General features: G+C 38.1%; 1 protein-coding gene across 13 annotated transcripts in view; it reads right to left on the minus strand.

Moving 5' to 3' along the window:
• The window catches only part of PTPRM (protein tyrosine phosphatase receptor type M), a 916,041-nt gene that overhangs the window by 680,925 nt on the left and 216,202 nt on the right, over positions 1–18,914 (minus strand). For all 13 annotated transcript variants that reach the window (XM_040353983.1, XM_040353984.1, XM_040353987.1 and 10 more), the window contains one exon: positions 2,538–2,660. In XM_040353983.1, the coding sequence (XP_040209917.1) occupies positions 2,538–2,660 (123 nt within the window). The remainder of the gene's footprint in view (positions 1–2,537; positions 2,661–18,914) is intronic.

An 18,914-nucleotide genomic window follows, 5' to 3' on the forward strand; every position in this document is an offset into this window, starting at 1 on the left:
CACTAAAAGAGCAATGTAAAATTAACAACACAAACTCATATAAACATAAAGAAAATGTATCAGGGAAACTTGCATTGTGATAACATTGGATTTGATTGCATCGGAGCTAATTACAACTGTGTGTCACCAGGATCTGGAATGAGCAAAATGCTGAGAAATTTTCAATATTTCTTCTCCTTTTCCAAGGCTGATAAGGGTTGTATTTCCATATATTTGGCAAAATGGAATAACTCTGTTTATTCTGTATAATATGTTTTTCTTTATATGCTATTAGTGTTGATCCTTGCCATACGAAATTAATTCATAACTTATTTCTCTACCTTATATAATGCTTTTTACATTTGGGAGGCTCTCTAAAAACTAAGCTAGACTGATTAAGTGACATATACTTGACTGACTGTTTAATGTGCCAAAGGGGGTGCAATGACATTTATTTTACATAGCTATGATCATTTGACACTCATTGCTCATATCTCTAATATAATCTATTTTCTGACCACAAGATAGTATGCGTTTCGTTTGACATATAATGATTTTTAATTGTTCAGACAGCCTAAAGTCACTGGTTACATATTATGAAAAGCATAATTATGTGTATAAGTCTATGTGTTACTCTGTGTAATTTTCTTATCAATTGTACCAATTAGCAGGTATAAAGTGGTTGCTAATTCTGTGCATTAAGATAAAAAGCCTTCTGTGTGCAGCAGCCCCCCTCAGCCCCCCTAATACTTACCTGAGCCCAACTCGATCTAGTGATGTTGCACGAGAGACTCGGCTGTCCGAGGCTCTCCTCCTGATTGGTTGAGACAGCAGCGAAGCGCCATTGTCTCCCGCTGCTGCCAATAAAAGTCAGTGAGCCAATGAGCCAATGAGGAAGAGAGGGGGCTAAACCATGGCTTCATGTCTAAATGGACAAACAGAGCTGTGGCTCGGCTCACGTGTCCCCATAGCAAGCTGCTTGCTATGGGGGGCACTCAACAGGAGGGAGGGGCCTGGAGCACCAAAGAATGACCCGAGAAGAGGAGGATCTGGGCTGCTCTGTGCAATACCACTGCACAGAGCAGGTAAGTATAACATGTTTGTTCTTTTGAAAAAAAAACACAAGAATTTAGTATTACTTTAGGTGGTTTGTGTTCATGTTCATAAGAATACTTGCGTATATCAACTACTCATTGTTTTCTGTAGCTTTACATATTTTCAATATTCAAGATCAAGGGTGTAAAGTTATGGCCTGGTGTGCTTTAACATGCCCAATGACCAAGCAATGAAGATTTGACCATATAAGAACATTTTCTGTACTGGTAAAGCTCCTTATTCCCCTTAGCTTTTGTTTTTTTAAGCAAGTACCCCAACTTCTACTACCCTTTCCATTTGTAACAAGTTGTCAGTGATATGACACTAAAACTTGTAACCCAAAGACGGTCCTGGTTGTGACAACAAATATGTGCAAGAATGTGAATGCAGAATACAGATAATCCCCCCCAAAAAATTTGAGTTTTGTGATTCATAAAAATAATAATACCTTGAATAATGTAAGATTTGTTGAAGGAAACTTAAAGGACCCTATAGTCAAGGTCACCATCAGACGGGAACAGGCAGTACTCATGAAAGGGGCCCGAGCATCCTTAGGGGCCCGGCCGACCAAGGCAAGCTCCCCCTTTAAATTTTACCAGCTCCATCGCTAACCTGCGCATCGCCTGGCCGCTACAGAGAAGCATAAACAAGCCTCTGTCCACTTTCACTAGCACCACGCCCCCCCCCACTGGCTGCAGCTATAATGAACTTTCACTTTCACTTTTTTACTTTTTTTTCAGCTTCGGGAGTTGTGGCTCCTGTCCTGCCCTGCCCTGAGGCTCCCGTCCCGCCCTGCCGTGCCTCCCTGTAGTTTATAGCTGAGTGACGTGTGAATAAAGCCTGCATGTGCTAAACGGACCAATGATAGTTGCACGCACCGCAAGCTATGGAGAGGAGGACCACAGTGGGGGTGAATTTGTGAGGAGGCGGGTGGATTTGTTAAAGCTGGAAAGAGGTAGAGGTGAAGAGGGGGGTGAAGTTGTTAAAACTGGATAGAGGAAGATGTTGTGCAAAGTGAGAGCTGAGTAGTGTTGAGGGGGGGGGGGCAGGTGACACAGTGACAAGAACTTGTAAGGGGGGACTGGCAGGTTGTTTGAAGGTGACAGGGGGTGAAGAGGTGAAAGTTGAGAGCTTAAAAGATAAAAGCTGTGGATTGGGGTAATCTGTAGATGGGGATGCTGTAGTGAAATGTGGAAGGGGGGTAGAGATAAGCTGTAGTTGTGGACTTGGAGTGTAAGCTGTAGATGTGCGAGATGCAGAGTTGAGTTGTTGACAGATGGTACAAAGGTGAGTTGTGGGGGGTTCTAAGATGACATGTGGACAGGGGTGCAGAATTAAGGAGGGACAGGGGAAAGAAGAGGTGTGTTGCGGAGGTTATGTCTAATGCCAACCCTGCCCCCATCTATTATATTCAAACATTTCAAACAAATTCAAACAAATTCAAGTATTTCACTTTGACAAACCTGATGGCATCCAAGAATCTGTGTGTGACTTCCTCAAAGTATTGACCTGTTCCCAGTTTAGATCATTGCGTTCCCATTGGCTATATCCACAGGACTGGTATGGCTCATCAAAGGTACAGCTGCCTAAAGTAAGAATAAATAGAAAAGAGTTAATCTTTATTAAAACAGACCTTTACTCAAAAATTCAAATTTCCACCAGTCTAATAATTCTTCACTTTTTATAAATTCTAACCCATGTTTATTTATTTTATTTCCTTTATTTTATTTTTGTTACTGGCCCCGCGCTTTGCTGCTATTCTTATTCAGTCAAGAATTAAGGTTCACTCTCCTCCTGCAGCATCCTGGGATACTGACATCACATACTGTATCCCAGGAGGCATTACTTTCCACTCATAGTCGGTACCAAATCTTGAACATTCACAGACAGAGATCTTCTGCTGTGTCTGTTTATGTGTCCTTCTATGAACATAGGGATATGTGACGCTCATATCTCAGGAGGCACCCTCCATTTATAGAAACACTATGTAAACAGACATCATGCCAGATTTCTGTGCATGTGTATAATATGGCCCCACATCACTAGGAGCTGGTTGCAGGAACCAGATAGAGACAGGGGTAAGAGAGAGGACATATAGCAGAACAATGACGGGGGAGAATGCTACATCTGCTGGGCTTGTACTTATGTTATTACAGCACATAAAACAAGAAATTAAAGGGAGGAGAGAATTTATTAGTGTGTGTGGGGGGTGTTATGTATGTAGAACTATTTTTTTATTGTGATGGGAAAATTCTTGGTTCATCAAATTTTGCACTTTTCATCTAGCTGAAGATGAGAGTTTGTATAACCCATCTTCTACAGAACATTTTAGCCTTGGAAAAAGAATAAAAAAACTCAATAATGGATCTCATTTGGCTTAGGTATTAATTATAGGGGCATGTTTATAAAGCAGTAAATCTAACATACATGCATGAAACATTCAATGCAGATGACTCTTCCTGTGTTTTAAATGACAATGATTGATTTAATAACGTTGAACGTTTGGTGAAAGTCACATTTACTGCTTTATAAATATGCTTCATAACATTTGCATATTCAATCTTGCATTTCAAACTTACTGGTATCTGTAAAGGAAGAATACTAAACAAATGCTGCCTCTCTTATGCCGCGTACACACGATCGGTCAAACTGATGAGAACGGTCTGAGGGACCGTTTTCATCGGACCAAACCGATCGTGTGTGGGCCTCATCGGTTATTTATCCATAGGTTAAAAAAAAGCCAACTTGTTTTAAATTTAACCGATGGATTCCTAACCGATAGAAAAAAAAAACGATTGTTAGTAGGCACGACCATCGGTTAAAAAGCCACGCATGATCAGAATCAAGTCGACGCATGCTTGGAATGATTGAACTTCGTTTTTTTCAGCACGTCGTTGTGTTTTACGTTACCGCATTCTGACACGATCGTTTTTTTAACCGATGGTGTGTAGGCACGACTGACCATCAGTCAGCTTTATCGGTTAACCGATGAAAACAGTCCATCAGACCGTTCTCATCAGGTGGACCGATCGCGTGTATGCGGCATTAGAAGTAAACAGAGTAAACAAATATATATATCTATAGGGTTACAAATAAAGACCTGAAAAATTAATAGCTGTTTGACTTCTTGGCTGTTATTATTAATCTGCTGCTTATCATTGGTCATCTCTACACCTGTTTATAAAGCACCAAACCTTTATGTAGTAAAAGTGAAAGCTGATTATGGCAAGACAGTGAAAAGCAAGGGTTGGCGTAGACAGGAATCTGTTCCCATCAAAACTGCTTGTCTCTCCATTTCCATACAGCTTATTAAGAATGAAAAAGCAGCTTGATGCAGCTTAGAATGCTACCAGGACGTCAGATGTGGGTAAAAGCACCTATGTGGAAACTCAGATGAAACATCTCAAACTGATCCCAAAGGGAAACTGAATGAATGCTGCGTTTGCCCATATACACAATAACAGATCCATTCTTTTTAATGGATTTAACGTAGGTCAAGGTTCAGCTGCCCCTTATTGTTAAAGAAATTGCGGCACTTGTACATTTTAAAATATGAAGTATTAGTGTTCTTGAGATAATGTGATATGGAGGCCCATTGCTGAAGTCTTTGTTCTGGGCTATGTAATGGCATAAAAGTAAATCTCTAGCCATTTATTTTTTGAACATTGCTTATTGTGACCTTTTTTTTGTCATAAGACTAATCATGAAACTAAACAAGAAATTAGGAGACCACTTTCCAACAACAATAGAGACTGCAATGAGGACTGGATAGATGTTCCAACCCTTTTCTTTGAAAAAAACAAACAAAACAAAAACAAATGCTGAAATTCAACTTAGAAATGGACGTACTGTAGTATTTAAGAAAATTAATTAGAACAACCAAACAACTTCACTTTCTCAGATAGTATTTCAATTATACATACTATATGAAAACTTGACATTTAGATAGTGTTATTTTATGTTTATTGGGAAATATATAAAAAAAATGTGTTTTGAATGAATATTTAATATGTTGTAAGTAGAACACCAAATGTATAAACCTCAAGGTCAGAATATAAAATTTGATATCTGGTAGACACATTTTTATAATCTGATTAATTGGATGTATGCCTTTTGGTTTACAGCAAAACTTGCCCTCTTTTCTAATTATGATAATGTGGTTGATGTAATTCTGAACAAGTATGAGATACAATAATTATAATGATTAAAGTTTAAAAACTATTATAAAATAACTATTGACTTTGTTATATTTAGCTGAAGTAGTTATGGCATAAACCTACCATGAAATCTCAAAAAAGAAAATTGCATCTTCTTTTAGTTGCAACCAAATAGTTTTTATCTGACAGTTAAAATTATAAAATCTAACAGTGAATTTGTAGCTTGTTTTCAAAATATTATACTTTGCTCCTGGGCAAAAAAATGGAAACAATTTAATTTAAAAGTCTTGTATAAGAGCAGGCATTTCATGATATGCAATATTTCTTTTCTAGCCCCTTTCTGGTTGCTCTCTAAATACTTGTTTAATTTTCGTTAATAATATTAGAATTTTGCTGACTTCAAAGCTAAGCAATGCTTACTTGTTATTCCTGTTGAATTACAGAATAATCCATAAAGATACTTTTATTAGAAAAGGGGATTGCAGGTGCTGAATGGGAATCAAAAACAGAAGGGCATATTTATAAATTGGTTACTGTAAGAGTATCGTCCTGGTGCAATTGCTTTATAAAAGCAGGAACAACAATTGTCTCTGGACAGCCACACTCTGAACAAATTGTAGCCTTTATTAAAAGAAGGACAGCACTACAAGTCACAGCAAAATGAAATAAAAACCCTGCCAGCTGACGCGTTTCACACTGAAACTAGTGCTTATGACTAAGCACTAGTTTCAGTGCGAAACGCATCAGTGTCGGGTTTTTAATTCATTTTGCAGTGACTTGTAGTGCTGTCCTTCTTTTAATAAAGGCTACAATTTGTTCAGAGTGTGGCTGTTCAGAGACAATTTTTGTTCCTGCTTTGCTAAGTGCATTGCCTGCACCTGAGTTTTCTGCAGCGGAGGATATTCATCTGGGTTCCCACCTGGAGCGGCTATTCCCTTTCTCCTTGCAATTGCTTTATATTAGAAAAATTGATTCAACTACAGTAAGAAGTAAATGCTTATTAACAAAAATAAAAATAAAAATGTATTTGCTTTTAGACAGGACTTTAAAATAAAAAAAAATTTATCGCTAAAAGATTCACTGGGATGGCATATAATTCAAAGATGCGCCCCTCCCCCCCCCCCACCCAGTACTGCTTGCTTGTTTCTTCTAGAATAGGTGCAAATACTTAGCTTGTTTCTTTCTCATTTACCCTTCTCTGCTCCTCACACTCCCATGATATGTCCAGGTCCTCAAAATCCTCCTATAAAATGCAGGACCAGTGGTCATGCATTGTACATAATGAGGTTGAAAATCCTGCAACAAGCAGAATAGTAAAGAGAAGAAGCATTGGGGGACTTGTCGGCTTGGAGGAAGCCTGAAAATATGAGGAATAAGGTAGGTATTTGTATTAATTCAAGCAAAGGGCTGCACAGGATGTGTCAATTTTACAGTACCTGGAGTTTGGCTTTATATTTTAATACATTATAAACAAATTGTTTTTTTATTAAACTTTTTTCAACTACATTTCCCTCATGAAAGGTCTACAAAGATTTATTTTTAAGCTAGGTCTTGCAATGCTTTCACACAGCACTGTCACCTTTCCATCTTGGTTTAATCATTGACCTTTTCACTTCTGCACATACAGCCTTGTATGTGCTGTCCAACTCAATTCCAAAATGAGTAAGTGACATGTAAGTGACATTTTAAGAAATAACGTCAAGATGATCAATGCTTCCTGTGATCCATGTTGACTGCAAATGCACAGAATATGTGCCTAAAAAAGGTGAGCAAAATCATAACCTTAGATAAGAAGCAATTTTTTTTACTTATGTGTTCTGAAGGCAGTTTGTGGAAAAATATAAATTGTTCAGAACTGTATTTTGTGACTGATCAGATTTTTTGCTTTATTTCAAGATGTTTTTTTAACATACACCAAAAAACAAATGGTCAACCCTAACAAAAATTACGACAAGTTAAAACAGGGTATCACATAAAACGATATACCCATAAAAAAACATGACTGTGTGGGTTTCACAGAACCAACATCTTATCTTCAGCGGGTGAAAAATGTGACAGCTAGTATTAGTACTCAAAATAAAAATACAGCTAAAGAGGTAGCAACTGTTCCTCTGTGTGATGGGTAGGTAATAAATTAAGTCAACAAGGATGGATAGTAAAATAAAAAAAGTAGTGTACACTCTTCATATGTAGATAGGAGGGTAAGAGGAAGACCAAGAGGGGGAGGGGACAGTATAGGGTAATGGGAGAGAACTAGCTAGATAACTATTTGCACTAATATTCAATTCTCAAGACAATCACCTAAAAGTTTCTAACTATCAAAAAAAAAAAAGACGACAAGATCAGCTAAACATTTATAGGGAGAAGTATATTTCTACCAGTTGTAGCCCTAAAGATAAGCTAATAAAATGGTGCATAGAACCCGAAAAATTATCATGGGCTTACAACCTGATTAAAGCATTTTTTTTGTCCTGTCAGGTGCTAGAATTCTACTTATAAGCATCTCAGATCAAAACAATAGAATCCCAAAGTATACTGTACAAATGAGTGCCACACCACAAAATAAGTCCAAAATGCCTTTAATTGTTTGTAACAGTGTAACATTTTTATTTAATGTATTACAATCAATTAAAGACACTTTGGACCCTTTCACTTTGTAATTTCAGTTGCTTCTATATACCCTTTTAGGACAAAAGAAAGGATTTCTTCTGGACAGCCGTACTCCGAACAAAAAATTGCCTTTATTGTAAAAAAACAGCACTACAGGTCACAGCATGTTGGCAGAGCTGACACGTTTCATACTGAGCTATGACTAAACACTAAGTATAGTGTGAAACGCGTCAGCTGTGACCTGTAGTGCTGTTTTTTATCTTTGATTTTTTTACAATAAAGGCAATTTTTTGTTCGGAGTGCGGCTGTCCAGAAGAAATTATTTCTTTTGTCTTGCAATCTCATATGCATTGCCTGCACCCGTGGTCCTGGGGGAAGCACTCACTTTGAAGATCTCCACACCTGAGCAGTCTTTTTTCTTTGGCTATATACCCTTTTAAGTGGGATGATTGTGTGTTTGAGAGCTGCCTCACCAGACAAATTGTTTGAAGATTTTCATTGGAATAACCACTGAAATTCAAGCACCCCTAAAGATGTTTTTCACAGCAATAGAACTTCAGGCTGTTTTCACACCCATAACAGAAAAAAAAGGATGGCACTGAAGTTTTCCAACAAGGGTTAAGAAGGGCTAAAATGATATGAGATGTGACCAAAAAATTTCAGAAGAGAGGTTCACAACTTGACCATTTTTCTTAAAGCTTCCTAATAGCACCAATGGTAGTGAACTAGTTAATATGACTTAAAAAATAATGCAAGAGGGGTGGAGATGAAACAAAGACAGGCATTTGTTAAGTGTGTGCAGATCAGAATGTGGCATTGGCACATGTCATACATACTGTTTCTTAATCAGTAGGCTGAATGAAATTCATATTTCCCCACTGGTGTCTCTGAACATCAGCTGAATCAATCTATAATTTTATGAGGTCATTGAAATGAAATAGAATTGACATTTTCTTTGGAATGAGAAAACGGAGGGAAGCCGAGATTGCTAAATTAATTATGGCTCAGTGAACTTAGCAACTCTTAGAATTGGGAAAAAGCGAGTATGCCTTTATTGATAATGTGTGCTGCATTTAGCAGGGAAACAAGTGTTGTTGTTATTGTTTCTTATATTGCTCTCATTAAATTTAAGGACAGGGACTATAAAAAAGATACAAGTATTACATTTTTGTCTTATGACATAATAAACAATACTTGATGTTTTTTTGTATGTGAGCCAGGCACCCCTTTTATTACTGACTTGGAGGACTAGTAAGTGCAAAAGGTTTTACCATTCACATTCATTGATAACTAATTATGCACAAGATTCAAGTACAAACCAACATATTTAAAGAAAGAGACTGAATAGCTATTGCTGATCTCTCTGGCTTTACTACCGTATATACTATATGTATAACCTGACCCGAATATAAGCCAAGGCACCTAATTTTACCACAAAAAACTGGGAAAACATATTGACTTGAGTATAAGCCTAGGGTGGGAAAATGCAGCAGCTACTGGGTAAACAATGCCCATCTGCAGCCTCACTGTGCCCATTTGCAGTCTAATTGTGCCCAGTTGCAGTCTCACTGTGCCCAGTTGCAGTCTCACTGTGCCCAGTTGCAGTCTCACTGTTCCCAGTTGCAGTCTCACTGTTCCCAGTTGCAGTTTTACTGTGCCCAGTTGCAATCTCACTGTTCCCAGTTTCAGTCTCTCACTGTTCCCAGTTGCAGTCTCTCACTGTGCCCATATGCAGTCTCTCACTGGGCCCACATGCAGTCTCTCACTGTGCCCACATATGCAGTCTCTCACTGTGCCCACATATGCAGTCTCTCACAGTCATCAGTAAAACAGCGTGTCTGCCGCTGTGTAATCCATATGCAGCCGTACCTTTTTATTAGTAAAACAGTGTGTGTCTGCCGCTGTATAATCCAGTCTGTTTCTGTCTATTGTAAGAAAGCCCCGCCTCCTCCTCCTCATCCGTCCGTGATAGGCGGAACACTGATACGATGCTGGGAAGCTGTATCAGTGTTCCGCCTATCACAGACGAGGAGGAGGCGAGGCTGTCTTACAATGGACAGAAACAGACTGGATTATACAGCGGTAGACACACGCTGTTTACTAATGAAAAGGTACGGCTGCATATGGATTACATAGCGGCAGACCGGCTGTTTTACTGCTGACTCGAGTATAAGCCAGGGGGTAGTTTTTCAGCCTAAAAAATGGGCTGAAAAACTCAGCTTATGCTCGAGTATATACGGTAAGTCCCATGAACCGTGATTACACTCTGCAATGAATATGCACTTATTTGCAACCTCTGCAATGAAAGTGCACTTATTTTCAACTGAGCTACCTTCATTGGTCTGGCGAAAGGCTAATGATAAGTTCTGAAATCAAGTAACAATGAAAAATTTACATTAAAGGGCGACATAAAAGAGGGTTTGTGGCCTCACTTTCCAATTAAAGGTTTAAATTAGCTAACATGTTCACATTAAATGTCAGATAAGAAGGAACCATCCTCCTAAACCTAAGGTTTAAATCAGAATAATAGATTTTTGTTTTACTAGAATGCCTACTGAGTCTCTTGCATCTCAGTTTGATAGAAAGCCAATGTGATATAAAAGCCTTCCCGACAAAGGAGAAACCCAACACAAGCAAGAATGATAGATTTTCTATAAGGTTACATCTTAATTCATTATTACCTTGCTAATTAGCAAAGCAATAGGATGAAAACTGGCCCTAACCTCTACGTAATAGTTCTATTGTTTTTTTGTTTCTTTTTCTTAAATTTGAAATCGTGCAATTGTTTGGCATTAAACTCTGTCTCATCTACAATGATAAATCTGCCTCAGAACTGTGCAAACCTGTCACAGTAGGCTGCCCAGAAGTCTAGGTATAGAGGTTACAAATACACAGAAAAATGAAAGCATATATTTTACTATTTACTACGTGAGAGGCAGCTTTATTTGCATCTCATTTTGTTACTAAATTGGTAGATACATGTCCCCACTATGTCTCTCTTTAAACTAAAAGTATTTATTTTTCTTTAGTGCCAACAGACTGTTGCTTGATCGATGCTATGATTGGTGGTGATCACCTGATAAAGCTGTGTTCTAGCTGAATTACATATTTCTAGGCGTAAATCAGCGTACACGCCCCTAGCGGCCAGCGTAAATATGCAGTTAAGATACGACGGCGTAGGAGACTTACGCTGGTCATATCTTAGAGAAATTTTGGCGTATCTGATTCTTTGAATCAGGCGCCAAGATACGACGCCTCAGACTCAGAGATACGACGGCGTATCTGGAGATACGCCGTCGTATCTCCTACGTGAATCCGAGCCTTAGTGTTTGAGGTGCGTTCCCCCATGTTCCTGCTGAAAAAAAGCTCTGCCTATAAGGTTGTTAAGTCAAAGTAAAAGCAGGTGGGGGAGAGGGAAGCTTACAGAGGAGAAGGCCAGCACTCGATAATGTGATATCCAATGTCTATGGTTACTCTTGTCAAACATAATGTACCCCCGTAAATATGTGCCTCAGTTATTATGCATTATTGAAATTGTACATTACTGATTCACATACTGTAATATGATTTTTAATATTCCCTCTCAGAACAGAAGTTAATGTACAAATAAAAGTTTCAACAACTGAAGTCACACTTTTAATTAGTTATGGGAAAGCAGTTGGCATAACATTATAATAAACTTGCTAATGAGCCATAACAAATGAGTTTTAAGTCTGTCTGCTATGATCATGATACAAAATAAATCTGTTGCAGCAAATGTGATTCTGTGTACATTTAAAACTACAAAGGTTAGAGCTGAGAAGTTCATAGGAAATAACATGTAAGCCTCATGATATAGACATAAGCTGCAGCATGACTGTTTTTTTATTTTCAGAATAAATTCAAAGTTAAGTTGCAGCTTGTAGGACGCAGAAACCAGAATTCAATTACCTATTTGACTGTACTTTGCTGTGACTGCAATCTGATTGCTCTGCGACATGTAATCTGCACACTTGACATTTTTCTATCACACTCTATTATGTTTTTTACCATTTTATTAAATGCATTGTGGATTTAAACAAGATGTGCTGACAAACTTGCTAATGCATGGCCTTTCTCCTGAGTCACAAGTCGAGTGTCATGAGTGCATATGAAGAGATATCGAAGTACTGTCTACCTTGCCAATTTTAAGCTGAATGTGATTAGTGCTAATACCTAACTCAGCCTTTGACATATGTAACAACTCATAGTTGTGATTTAGATGAAGAGTCACCAGTGTCAAACAAACTGGAGCAGCTCTCTGTTTTATTATTCAGATCACAAATCTGGAAGAGCTAAACACATTATTAAATGACAACCTGCTGTGTTTTTAGTTTTGCAGTTTTTTTTTTACAATCAAAGTTACATGCATAAATATAACAAAAAAAGGCAAACGTTAAAAGTAAAACTGTGGTCAGGCTATATTCATTTGTATATTTAAATATTAATAAAAAACAGTAAATGAGCTTTAAAACAAGCCCTCACTGACCCCTGTAGCTGAAGACACCGCAGAAAACAAATTCTCTCAGCAGCTCAGCTCATCTTTATATCTCTTCCCAGAGCACTTACTCTACCTTTACATCATTGATATTTGAATGTCCATAGCCTAGCCACGGTTACATGTTAAATTGACACTTTTAAAGCATTTCAGCCAGGAACAACTATGATGCAGGTATCTAGTTGCCTGCATGTATGGTTTTGTACTATGTAGAGCATCCTGGGGTCCCTGTCGAATGCTTAGGCTTTGCCTCTCCTGACCCCCACTACTGGTTTTGTTTCTGAAACACTAAACTAAGTAAGCTATAATTATTGGTACAGTGCAGATGTAATGGCTGTCCAATTTGTATTTTTGGAAGACCTTCCCCCAAACTATTTAAAATTAGGCGTCTGTGAATGTAACTTTCATTTACACATTCTCTGGTAAGGATTTAATCACTGCCATTTAAAATAAATGTAATTGGAATAGTTATTATTATACATGATTTATATGGTGCCCACAGTTTGCATGGAACTTTACAAAACACAAGGAAACAGTACAGTTGCAACTCAAGACAAGAGGGCTATGAGAGCCCTACTCATAAGAGCTTACCATCTAAAAGGGTAGGGCAAGTGAAGCAAAAGGTAATACCTTTTTTAGAATTACAACTCTAATGGTTAGGTAGAGGCAAGATAATATTTATTGAAGACATTTTTCAGAGATCAACCAGTTTGAGGTAGGGTGTTTCAGAAGAGGGGAGAGGCTCTGAAAAAATACCAGATGCAACAATTGTAGAAAGTGACTAGAGAGCTGAAGCGCAGAATGTCTTGAGAAGAATGAAGAGGAGCAATGAGAATACTCACCTGCAGAGAATGTTTGTTGAATAACAAATTATTTTTTTATAAATATGCACCTGTTTAAAAGGCTAACCTAACTGAGATATCTCAGGTAAAGGTATACTATGGTGGGATGTTCCTTGGACCACAGTCTTGAGGGCTTCAATATAGAGTTCTAACTACCAGGTTTCTCAGCTTTTTAACCTTCCACCTTGTCCTGCCTTGGAGAGCTTTAATTTATTCTTTTGCATCCTCTGTGATGTAAAATAACATAAAACTCCAACTGGGAGTGTAGAACTTCCTCTTAACATGTGTAGCAAGTGAGCAGGAGTATCCAAAAGAGAGATCATTAGGTGGTGTATGTCCGAATTATCTACCAAAGTCTAAAATATCACCTTTAGTGGAATGTCCCTTAAACTTTTTGTTAACTTTTTGTCCTAATGTTTCTGAATTATCTCCTTTAGATTTATAAAAACTGTCTAATATGAGGTGCTAACTAAACAATACTTTCAGTGTGTATCTTTGTAGGTGGCTAAACAGTCTAGTGTCTATCAAGGGTGGCCTGTCAATTAGGGGAGTACAGGTGCCCCCCGTCCATCGCCACGACACCATCCATGTGTCTGGCCCTTTGCAGGACACATGATGCATGAATTACAGTGTTGGAGGATTTTTTTTGAAGCACATGAGCCAGAGGCTCTAATAGGCTTCAAAGTAGGGTGCAGAGAATGCGAACGGAGTACTCACTGTTGTAACACTGACCCTCTTCCCGGCTAATCAGAAAGCGGGTTTTGAGACCTGTCACCCGATTGGCTGAAAGGACATGCGATCCTATTGGACTCCTAGCTGGAGGGGAGGAGCCGCACACTGGAAGCCACCAATGGAGGAAAGGGCACTGAGTGGCTACCCGCTGCCCACAACCCGCTACACGCCTAGATGGGGTAAGTGCCGGACCGACAGACAGTGTGGGGGTGTGCCGCTGTGCGGTGGGGGGGTTTGTTTGCCGCCCCCCAAAAAAACAGCCGCCACTGGTGTCTATGTACCTCAGGAACTGAAAGCTGCAATTTCCAAGGTTACAAATTCCCTTCTGTTTTTTAGCTGACCCACATGTTATATTTGGCATTAAGAATTACTGGACACCCTGTCTAAATTAAGTTTTCAGCAGCTTGGTATGGCAACTAATAAAAAGTTGATCTCCTATCAATTGCCATGGGTTCCTTCAAATTGCTGCTTTTTGCAAAAAGAACAGACAAAAGGGACTTTTTAAACTTAAAGGAACACTAAAGGTTTGTTTTTTATTAGATCAATTGATTGCTGTAAGCTAGAGCATTTAAATATCACTTACCTCGTTTTTCCTTTTGACCTCCAAAATACAGTAATGCAGGTTTGAAAATTCCATTTCATGTCACTCCTCTTCTTGCTTTCCTCCAGCATCTGAGCCGTTTTGCATGGTGGAAAGCAGAATGTGCTCACCCCCTCCCTATGACTACAGCCCTGCGTGAAGATGCTCTCTTATCCCTCACAGGCATGGAGGCTAAGCCTAATGGGAACTGTAGTTCCCATTAGGCCATGATGTAGCAAGAATGAAGTCAGTGAGAATAACGATTCAGGAGTGACGGAGATGAATAAAACAGCTCGATTTCAACAGGTATCAAACTAGTTATAATGCAAAACATTACTTTTTACTTTATCAGCTACTGTCAGACTTTAATTTAAGAGGAAAATATTTTTGTCTTTACAACCCCTTTAATTTCAAAAATATATATCATGCTTCTATTATACAGAAAGGCAAATCAATGCCAGTTCATGAACTATACTGTAAAATAAGGAGCACTCAATCAGAATTAAAGCAATGTACCTTATTAGATGCATAAAACATTAGTTGTAATACGTAACCTATTGTACTCGGTATCAAAAATGATAGAGAGCAATAGGAATCTAGCTGGAAATATTCATTCGACAGAGCTAAAGTCAAGCAAAGCCATCACACATGATGAACTATAAAATTTTCATGATAGCTTTCTATGGCCACCAAAGCAATCACAGGGTATTGCCTTAGCATAAAGCACAACGAAGTATATTGACTTTACATAAAGCCTTCCTTGCAATGACATCAGGTTTCGGCTTATGTTTTAAGCTATCATTTAATAAAGAGATATAACCTTTGGCCTACGGTTTACAAAATGAAACTCCCGGTCGCCTAATAAAAGGTACTCAATACCACAAGCAATCAGTATAAAGAATTTGCTTAGCTACACAATCATGTGTCTCCATTCCATTGCAATATATTTAGTCACTAAAGGCGAAAAGTAGGGAAATATATGTTTTATCCACCAAAACAACAGCTGACCAAGAGGAAAACAAAGACGCAAGCAAAACATATCTGGCCTCCTCATAAAGGGTATGATCCATTCACTAAAGGAGTATAGGGTATTCACTTATCAAGCCTAATGTTCATTTAGCAAGGTGTATATGGAAGGAGGTGTGTTACTGGCTGCATCACCAGGTGAAATAAAGGGAAAAAAGGATAAAAAAAAGAAAGAACTAGAGTAGCCACCACATCTAAGGATAGGTAAGCTACCATAAATTACATTTTTGTTTTTGGGTTGAATATCACTTTAAGAGGTAAATAAGAGGTACGGTAAATAAGTACTATATATATATATATATATATATATATATATATATATATATATATATGCGCAACTGTACACACATAATATATATATATATATATATATATATATATGCAACTATATATATATATATATATATATATATATATATATATATATATATATATATATATATATATATATATATATATATATATATATATAATGTTGAGTATACATAGTTTAAAATACTTTTTTTTAAGAAATTGCATATAAGTATTTGATATTTACCACTTGCAGCCAGTGGGTGACAGGCCCCAAGCAGAATTGCTGTTTTTTATTTCCACTGTTGCAAAGTAGGCATGCATAGAAGGACAAATCTTAACATACTTCTGCTTCACTCAGTGGAGGAAACATTTGCCCTTCTTAGCAGGGGCGGACTCATATAGATTAATCAGTTATACACAGGCTGCTAACAAGCATGCAGCCTTTGCAAGGTTTTGTTATTAGATTCACAGCTCTATATTATTACATTTGTAATTATAAAGAAACTAGTATATGCAAATAATAAAAAAATAAAAATAAAACAGTTTCTAACTTTCAAAAAATGTATAAAATAAAACCAGGCAAAGCCAATATTCTTTTACTAAGTTAGAAGATGCCTTTAACATCTTTCATAGTATTTTTTCAGTAGCAAACACACACTGACATTTTGTTGAACAGAATGGGTGATTGTTTAGGGGCATCTGCAGTACTCATCAAGCAAATGGAAAAGATTAGCCATTAAATCAAGCTTCAGATTTTCTTCTTTTTTTTCACAGTCAGTGGAAAAGCAATGCACTCAGTTTTCTAATGTTATTGAGATTGGCTTTTTTAAAATCCTTTTTGGAGTTCAAAGCCTGGAATAGACCGTATGTAGAAGCAATTCACAGTGGAGCTCCTGCTTAGTAGGGGTTTGTGATAAATAAGTGAAATTGGGTTTGACTGAAATGGCCCAGGAGTCCCACATGGACTTAACAGGAAGATTTCAGCTCAAAAAAAGGCAGTAGTTAAGGGAGGCATCAGACGCTGGCTTTAAATTACCTGAGATTGCTTTGTGCTTTTTGTCTTTTGAGACGCATGAAGACAAGCTGCTCATTAAAAATGAGAATTCATTGCAGATGATGATTGAGCATCAAGTACACTTGTGGTTCTTAGTTTGAGGAGTTAAATGGTAGCAATATCTAAGAGAAAGCTGTATTTCCCTTCTTACTGCAACAGCTTAAAGGCACACAAAGAACGTGAAGGGAAAAAGGAGCTCCTCGAGGACTTACCAGTTAGTTTAGGAAAGTAGTTTGTTAAGCAAAGTCCATATGATTTTTTGCAATAAGCAACATGATAAAAGAGAACTTGACTAAATATTCTTAAATGCGGGGGAATTAGGTGAACAAGATAATAGTATACACTACAATGTTACTACACAAATAGAAAACCTTTCTGCCATAGGCTCACTCGGAAAAGGGTGTAAAGTTGGAGGTGAGAAGGCTTTTAGCAAAACAGATTGTTTTTCAGCAAAATTGTTGATTTCACTATTGGCAACATTTCACCTAAACAGAAACTCAGAATTTCTGCCATTAAGCTGCTTAGTTTTGATTAAAAAAAAACTACTCTTTTTTACTTTATTTAGAACAGGGGTCTCAAACTGGCGGCCCTCCAGCTGTTGCAAAACTACAAGTCCCATCATGCCTCTGCCTGTGGGAGTCATGTTTGTAACTGTCAGGCCCCGTACACACGTCCGAGAAACTCGACGGGCAAAACACATTGTTTTGCTCGTCGAGTTCCTTGTGAAGCCGCCGAGGATCTCGCCGAGCCAACTTTTCCCATTGATTAACGAGGAAATAGAGAACATGTTCTCTTTTTGGCCCGACGAGATCCTCGTCGAAAAGTGTACACACGACCGGTTTTCTCGGCAGAATACGTCTCCCATCGAGTTTCTGGCTGAATTCTGCCGTGTGTACGGGGCCTCAGCCTTGCAATGCCTCACAGGGACTTGTAGTTTTGCAACAGCTGGAAGGCCACCAATTTAAGACCCCTGATTTAGAGGGTGTGTATGTGCGTGTGTTTATTTATTTTTTTATTTGGGGGGGGGGGTCAGGTTGCATAGTTACATAGTCTGGTTGAAAAAAAGACATAAGCCCATCAAGTTCAACCAATAAGAAGGGGAATTTCGTTATTTTATTTTATGTTTTGTACTTTGTGTTTGTGTTAGTTTCCCTCTTTTTGTATTTGTCTGTTTGTTTGCACCGATCACCGTTTACATATGTACATGGGACCATCATATATGTCCGTCTTTGCATGCTAGCACGGGAGTCAGGGGAACTTTACAATTTTTTAAACTGTATTATATATTTTATAATTTTTTTTTTACAGTCTTTCATTTATATCACTTTAATTGCTATCACAAGGGATGAACAGCATCTCTTTGATAGCATGGACAGTGACAGTTTCTCTTTAATGAGTGCGGATATACCTCTGCGCTACTCAAGTGTACAAATAAAAAACAAAATATGGTGTTCAAAGTAAATCAACTAATGGCTGTGTAGGTAATTGAAAACGAGCTGCTGCAGCCACCTACTGTGTTCCCACAGAATATGAACAGTGTATAGTGTGAAAACTGTGCAAGCTCTACCATGTGTAGGTGTATCACCAACTAAACATGTAAACCTATTCTATAATATATACCACTGAAAAAATATATAGTGCATATGTATTAACATAAACATACAAAGTGCATCACACAGTGCAGTCCATTGCAGAGGTGTATAATTAAATGAAAGTACTGTATACAACAGTTCATTCTCCAGCAGTAATGGGCCAGATTCACAAAAGGGATACGACGGCGTTTCTCCTGATACGCCGTCGTATCCCTGTTTCTATCTATGCGACTGATTCATAGAATCAGTTACGCATATATATCCCTAAGATCCGACAGGTGTAATAGTTTTACACTGTCGGATCTTAGGATGCAGTACCGCGGCCGCCGCTGGGGGGAGTTTGCGTCGTAAACCAGCGTCGGGTATAAGAATTAGGAGTTACGGCGATCCACAAAGCTTTTTCCCGTCGTTACGTCGCCGCGAGTGTTAGTTTGCAG

This window comes from Rana temporaria, chromosome 5, assembly GCF_905171775.1.
Source record: "Rana temporaria chromosome 5, aRanTem1.1, whole genome shotgun sequence".
Lineage (NCBI taxonomy): Eukaryota > Metazoa > Chordata > Amphibia > Anura > Ranidae > Rana > Rana temporaria.